The 7,738-nt window shown below is 38.1% G+C and overlaps 1 protein-coding gene across 1 annotated transcript; it reads left to right on the forward strand.

The window, feature by feature from the left end:
- The first annotated feature begins 1,070 nt into the window (after window positions 1–1,070).
- LOC117299161 lies at window positions 1,071–4,603 on the forward strand. Its single transcript, XM_033782623.1, has 3 exons — window positions 1,071–1,638; window positions 2,814–2,930; window positions 4,365–4,603. The coding sequence occupies exons 1-3, from the start codon at window positions 1,071–1,073 to the stop codon at window positions 4,601–4,603; spliced, it is 924 nt and encodes a 307-aa protein (XP_033638514.1).
- The last annotated feature ends 3,135 nt before the right edge of the window (window positions 4,604–7,738 follow it).

Consider the following 7,738-nt stretch of genomic DNA (forward strand, 5'->3'; position numbering starts at 1 on the left):
CACTCATGATGCTAAGAAAAAGCTACTACCTGGACGTACACACACCTAGCCAAAACCAAACCATTGTTACCAGTACTCCTGGCCGTGGAGGATTAGTTGGGATTAGCGAGGGATTAGCGGTGGAAGTGTCAGTGATAGCCTGGTGTAGGCGAACTCTTTTGTTAGTTGTAAACCACAGTCAAGTGCCAACTCTTTTGTGTTTCACCTCAGTAAGTCTTTCTATAATCTCTGGAAACGATTGCGTCCCGAAACTCAGCCGATTGACCCTCTGTAAAATAATCGTTTGCGGCAATCGTGGATGATTGCCGAACTGGCCCTAAATGGACCGCGCGCCTAAGCCAGGTCGGATGCTCCTTCCAAGCACATCTGGAGTGTGCGGTCGAACAAACGAAATTCTTGCAAAAATGCACTGTGACGATATTTCACGCCTAGTAAAATCCGATAAGTTGATCAAAATGTTTGCTGAGAAGCTTACGATGAAGCATGGTCACAGTAGAGACCAGGAAGGATACATTCGTCAAAGGTTAAGAGATTTTGCAAGGATGGTGTTTGAGTTCCGAAAAACGACAGGTGAAACAGATGCAACCTTAACCAGTGTCATATGCCCTATGAAATTTGAAGCTGTTACTCATGCAACACGAATTGCTGCAGGTTTCAATAAGGAAACAAATCTCTACTGCATTCCAAGTCTTGCACTGAAGATTGGACATAGTGTGAAAACATGCTGTGAAATCTTACGAGGTCAGGCTCTGATGTCAGGTGACGAATCTCTGGAAAAGATGTGTAAATCATTTTTGTCCTTGTATGCAACAGAGTGGGAAGACAAAATAAGCCATCACGCTTTACGTAGTTTGCATGAGGCGAAGAGGAATAACCCGAAACTGCTACCACTGACTGAAGACGTTGTCAAGTTATCTAAGTACCTGAAGGCAGAGTCTAAATTAAAAGAACAGGTGCTTTCATGTGCAACAGAGAGGGCAGAAATTGGAAAAGCATGGGCATCCTTAAGTGAAGTACTCCTTACACATGTGATCATCTTTAACAGAAAGCGCCCAGGAGAGGTATCCAGGATGACCCTAACAGACTACACAAAGTGCACCAATGGTGAAGGCAACATTGTGGATGGGGCATTGACGAGTTGGGAAAAAACACTCTGCAAGCTGTTGTGGCGCATTGAGATAATCGGGAAGCGATCTAGAACTGTAGTTGTTCTTCTTACAGATGGAATGAAACGCGCCTTAGACTTACTGACATGCAAGAGAGCTGAAGCTGGAATTGATGTGAACAATGTCTACTTGTTTGCATTACGGTATGGGGAAGGCCATCTGAGAGGGACCGACACTGTACGGGAGCATGCAAATCTCTGTGAGGCAAAACATCCGTCATACCTCAGAGCCACACGGCTACGAAAACATGTTGCAACAGTGTCGCAGATCATGAACCTGCAAGATAATGAATTAGACCTCCTTGCCAGTTTTCTTGGTCACGACATTAGAACACACAGGCAGTACTACAGGCTCCCTGAGTCTACGCTACAAGTAGCAAAAGTGTCAAAAGTTCTTTTGAATATGGAGAAAGGGAACATCCAAGGCCTTGCTGGGAAGAGCCTGCAAGATATTCAACTCAATCCTAATGAAGGTAGAGAAAAACATTTAATATTTGTTAATCTTACATTTTGGACATACATTAGGGACAATGATTTTTGAGTTAAAGGATCTCTGACATACTATTAGATAATGGTTTTATGTTACACCTTATAATTATTAAACAACAAATCAGTTTGAAAAACATGTTTTGAGTCTCTAGGTATGTTTTAAGTCATTTATTTACTTTAAAAATATTAGTCCATAGAAACGCCCACAAAAATAGGTCACTTGCTCGATTCCTCCGCTGACATCGCCTAATTTATTCATGGGGTATTCATGTACTTCCAGAGAACAATTATGTATAAATGGTTAACCGGGTTAGTCCACATGATGAATTTCAAGTGTGTGTACTTTCTTTCATAAAATTGGCCCAGTAGAACATTAAGTACTGCATGTGACATCAGCGGAGGAATCGAGCAAGTGGCCTGTTTTTGTGGGCATTCCTAGGGACTAATATTTTTAAAGAAAATAAATTAATTAAAAATACACCGAAAGACTCAAAACGTGTTTTTCAAACTGATGTGTTGTTTAATAATTATAAGGTGTAAGATAAAACCACTATTATTTAGTACATGTGTGTCAGAGATCCTTTAACAGAAGTAAAGATAGGATGGAATTCAGAGAAACTGTATTGAAAGTAAAAAACAGTATTTGAGTCAAAAGCCCAAAACCCCACTTCATTCCATAATGCATAACACCAAAGTACATTAGATGGTTGATGGTAATGTGGGATCAAAGCATGGCCTATGTCAATCAGCTTGCATTTTGTCCATCCTTATCGCTATTGAACACCAGTCCATTTCCTTCCATTCCTTCTTTTGCACACAAGACCAAATTAAAAATTGTGCACATGTGTAAGCTGGATGGCTTACACTATATGATCATTACATGTAGTTCCCGCTCAACAGATGTAAAACAATAAAACACAAAATGTCCCTCTTCTGAACTTAGTCATGTTAGTCAGGTTTAGTAACAGTCCTGGTTTGAAACCAAATTTATTCAGGATTTTATTGACGGCACTCCAAAAACACTCATTCAAATACATGCATGACATGTGACATATGTTAAATCTTAAATTAAGTAATTTGTTCTTTAAATTATGCATTTTTCCACTAATGAAAAAACAAAATGACTGAAAGTTAATAAGTTGTATATTATTTCATTTAGAGTGTGATACAGATGCTGAATCTGATACTGGTTTTGACTCTGACCAGTCTGAAGCTGAACAGTCTGATGCTGAACCAGAGGAGCCATCTACAAGTACTGGGAACAGACACAAGAAAGGTGGGTGTAGTGTGGGGATGAAGGATGTTTTTCAGCTCATGGCAGGCGAAAAAAGTGCAAAAGATACCCCCGTGATAGCCTTGTCCAAGGCTCTTTCCGCAAGCACCCTGCTTCGAATTCACCAGGTAGCCTGAATAACACGTTGGACGACGAACTGCATATCTGACATGTCATATAATACATCAGAAATAACATACTGGCACGGTACTGCAGTACTCGATTATACCGTGGGGTCGAAGCATGGTTTTTCAACCTCGTACAACAAAGCCGAAACAGAGCCTTGCTCCTACTGTAAACGGCAGCTTATGTTTTTCTTTATTATTGCGCTGGGATTCCAGTGCCAATTTTGAATGCTGGAATCGGATATTTGAATATTCATATCCTGTACTGGGCGAATAATTGTCCATTCATAGACTCTCGTTATGATGTAATGATGTTTATGCTCATTCGCTATGTGTGATAGTGCATCCACAAAGGATAAAAAAATTAGCCAGTGAGCATACACCTTCAGGAAATATTAGCATAAAGTAACTCCGCCCACAATCTGACCTTTTTACAATAGAAACAAGGCTGTGTTTCGGCTTCGTTGTACGAGGTTGAAAAACCATGCTTCGACCTCACGGTATAATCAAGTACTGCAGTACTGTGCTTGTATGTTATTCCTGCTGCATTCTATGACATGTCAGATACATGACATGTATGCATTTCGTCGTCCAACGTGTAATTCATGCTACCTGAATTCGAAGCGGGGCTCATGCGAAAAGAGCCTTGGACAAGGCTACCCCCATGGTAGATGCTAATGCCTTGCAGTGGAATCTCCTAAGTAATACTCCCTTTGAGATGAGTGATGCACACCGCCTTTGCTCAGCATGGAATTGCTGTCATGGAAAACCTTTATGAGGAGTTGCTTGTGTAGTAAATTGTGAAAAATGTGGCATATCTGTATAATTTTGTTCATGGGTCATTGCTTTAAAGCCCCATAATATATAGTGCGCACTATCCCCAGTGTTCATATCAAGACCATAGTGTTTATATCAAGATAATTGTCCTTCAGTTTGTCTAGGTGTATGGGAAAATTGTACAAAAAGTTATGGTATTCTATGAGAACATAGGTGTCCACAGACATAAGATCATATTCAGATGTATAAAAATGTTCTCTCATGCACTTCTTAAGTTCCCCCCCCCTTTTTTTTATGTCTCCAATACAATAAAAATGCTGACATACATTTCAACCTGTGTAGGTCCATTGCCTTGTGAGAAAGTCGGTTGTCATTCTGACATTTGACCCATTGTTTTGTAGATACATGTAAAGCATGTAACAGATGCAACAACTTATAGAAAATACACAGGTTCTTATAAGGATGATTTCAGATTTTTTTTGTCTGTACGGTAATATAAAATGCAGTAATTTACTGATACTTTTGTTTCTTTCAGGTGTATGTGAAAAACAGGGACCCAAGGCAAGGAGGGCTTGGAATTCTCGTGAAAAAGCAGCAGTGACAAAGCACCTTGGTGGCTTCCTAAAAAGCCGTACAGTGCCAGGGAAAGCTCCAATAATGAAGATGTTTAAGGCTGAGCAAAGAACCTTCTCCCACAGGACCTGGAGGAACATCAAGGATTTCATCCGAAACCAAACGCGAAAAAAAGACCCAATGGGCTTCCTTAAAATCTAGGTTTCCTCCTGAGAACAGTACCTTGGACTTCACTGCACCGACACCTCTTCAATTTTGCATATTAACACCATCAGTTTTTTTGGCAAATCGAATTAAGTCCCAAGAAAAACTCTGTTACTTCCTGAATAGTTTGTTTCTTCACTGTTATTGATCGAAACAGAACCCTGCTTGTTTCTAATTTACTGCTACAGTGTTGAATTGAAAATTAAGAAAGACTTCTTTATACATTTAAATGATAGTCAATGTCCTGAAGTAAAGTAAGTACAGCAAAGCAGGGCATATTTTTTATCAGAACTTCACTTTCTTTTGGTAGCCCAGATAATACGTCTTAAACAAAATTAGTGTTGATATGTATGAGTCCATCATGCAGTGCTTGAAACGATTGTCATTTGATATGTAATAATGAATGACAATAGCTCTCTGGATTATTGCAGTGTAAGCTTGAGATGTGCTAATGCCAACATTGTATATATGAATTAAATGTTTCCGCTAAAAGCAGAATGCAAAAACAAAGGTACTGCTTTAGACAATTTATTTTTGTATGTTTCACCAAGTGACTTGACCCTGAAATATTTTTTAATACCATTTAAAACAGAACAATACACTTGAACATTGGAACTATATTGTTCAAGTTTAAATTTGAGCAAAACACTGTAGGCTGAAACATTTTTGTACAGCTTTTGAATGAGTTGAATTTGGTATTCAACTACTAAAGCTAACATTTTTTGTGTTCAACTACTCTGTAGATTTTTTTTAATATTCTGCATTTGATTGTACCATAGATTTTTCATACTTTTACTAAATAAGTTCTACATCCCAGGTAATTGAATGAATCTTGCTGAAAGGTTATTGTATAACTTTTAAATGAGTTTAATTTTGTCTTCGTCTACTATACACATTTTGTTTTACTTCATTCCAGGTAAATGAATGAACCTTTGAAGAATATACTCAATTAATGTGCAATTAATTTCTTTAATGTACTACCGTACTTTATTTACTGGCCCAAATGTTGCCTATTATTGGTCTTTGAGGAAAGAGGTCTGAGAAGATGTGCCATAGTTTATATCATAGCATTTGTTATTAATTGACTTTTCTTGATGGGAGACCCAGGAGGCTACAGTATAATGAAGTTTTTAAATATATTATATTTTATTTTATTTTGTAAATGGCAGTTGTCTTACTGGAAGCATGTTGCCCAAGGAGGGCACATCTTCTTTTTTGTGCGTGCAATTACGTTTTTAACCTCCTTCCAAATGGAAATGGCTGGGTAATGTTTTTTCTGAGTGATATTAAAGTTCCGTTTTGAAATTGCTTGGGACACTCTTGACAAAACAATTTTTTTAGAGAGTTGAGCGCAGAGAATATGTTTCAAAAACTTGCCAGTGGTTTATGCTGTTTTCAGTGGCGGATCTATGATTTTTTGCAGGGAGGGGTCAAGCTTATTATTATTATTATTTTGATGTCCAGTTAAAAGAACACTGTTATGCTTTTTGTTATTTTTGAGTCGGAGCTGGGGTGGGGTTCCACCGAAACCTACTCTGCGGTAGTAGAACATTCAAGCAAGTTCTCTAAGAACTATCTACACAGCGAAGTAAATACAATCACATGGTGTTACCGCAAACCTATTATACATTGATACCTCGCCATGCAATGCCTCAAGTCTTTAATGCAGCAGCAAATGTTTTGGATTATTTACCCATTTTGCTCCTGAATGTTGGTTCACAATTACTGCAATGGTTTTATATGTTTAGATTTATTGGTATGCCTGAAGAGAGGAATGATGGTCGAGTCTTTGGCAGCACTAGATTGGTTTAGAGTTGAAAAATCGGATAAAATAACTATAATGTGTTCTATCTTATTGTTTGGGAGGCTAAAGCCTGGTTCATACTTCACGCGAATGCGAAGCGAATTTCGGTGACGCAACAATCAATGCACACTGTTTTTCCAATTGTGGCGCAAGAAAATTCGCTTTGCATTCGCTTTCGCGTGAAGTATGAACCGGGCTTTCGTCCTTGCCTTATCAGAGGAAATAATCAAGTGAAGTTTCTTATCTTGGCCCAGTGCATAGAAAACTTCCGTATGGCCACTTATCGCTTTATGAATTCAAATTTTGAACAAGGTTTTGATTTTTTATAAGACCTCCATTTGAAGTGTTGTTGAAGTTGCCTTTTGAAAATTACGAGGGATGGTTTTGATGACAAGATTTTTTTGTAGTGAGTTGTTAAACGCAGAGATTGAATATGTTTGAAAACCTGTCAATTGTTTGATGCTGGTTTGAAAAAACTTAATGCTATAAGGTTTTTCTAGTTGCTTTTAAGTCAACATGCTGGATTTGGCTGTGATTCATTTTGATGTAGAGTTATCTGGAAATTATGGGATTTATCCTTTATCAATGTAGTCTATTGATGTCACCACTGTTGTGAGTACATTAAGCAGAAAAATGAACCTCGAAAGTTGACAAACCTGTTTGTAGGATGTGAAATCAAATAGGACCTGCATTTGAGTGTGAGTGACCAGAGGAGGGTCCTATTTCCAAAAGCTGAAGAATAAGACCCTCTTCTGGTCACTCACTGGCCTGAGGGGTGCATAGATGTGCACTAGTGCCCAAAATATGTCAGGCCATGTGTGTTATATAACACATCTCAGTCGAACATGACACTTGATAAAAACAATTATCAGGATCCATAGTTTCATAAATGAACTTTTGTAATTTAACAACCCACATGTAATTCAACAATGAAAATACATATGTAATTCAACAAATGACAAACAAATTGGCAAACATTCACAAAACACGAACTAGGGAAATAGTTTTTGAGTATGAAACTATTTCCACTTTTGCAATCTATTTCTGCAAATGAAGTGCACGCGGTGCTTAATTGACATGCTCAAGTTAATGGTTGTGCAAATTTCGTGCAATAGGCTATATTAGTACACCCTACACGACAGTGTTTCACTGCCAACCAGAATAAATGGTCAGGCAGAGGTGTGTTACAGTTTGGATTAGTGCCCCAATTTGCACTTAATTGTTGTTCTCAAGTTGACTGGGTATAGTGTATACAATTACAAATGTTTTTGAATTTTACTGATGTTACACTGAAATCATTTTCCATTTGAGATGTGTTAGCAGTTTAT

Source organism: Asterias rubens, chromosome 14, assembly GCF_902459465.1.
Source record: "Asterias rubens chromosome 14, eAstRub1.3, whole genome shotgun sequence".
NCBI classification, from domain to species: domain Eukaryota; kingdom Metazoa; phylum Echinodermata; class Asteroidea; order Forcipulatida; family Asteriidae; genus Asterias; species Asterias rubens.

Excerpts from the sequence above, each read along its gene's own strand:
- LOC117299161 (XM_033782623.1), top strand. The coding sequence starts at position 1,071 with ATGACCCTAACAGACTACACAAAGTGCACCAATGGTGAAGGCAACATT. Across the intron at positions 1,639-2,813 it reads TCAACTCAATCCTAATGAAG|AGTGTGATACAGATGCTGAA; the intron begins GTAGAGAAAAAC and ends TATTTCATTTAG. Across the intron at positions 2,931-4,364 it reads TGGGAACAGACACAAGAAAG|GTGTATGTGAAAAACAGGGA; the intron begins GTGGGTGTAGTG and ends TGTTTCTTTCAG.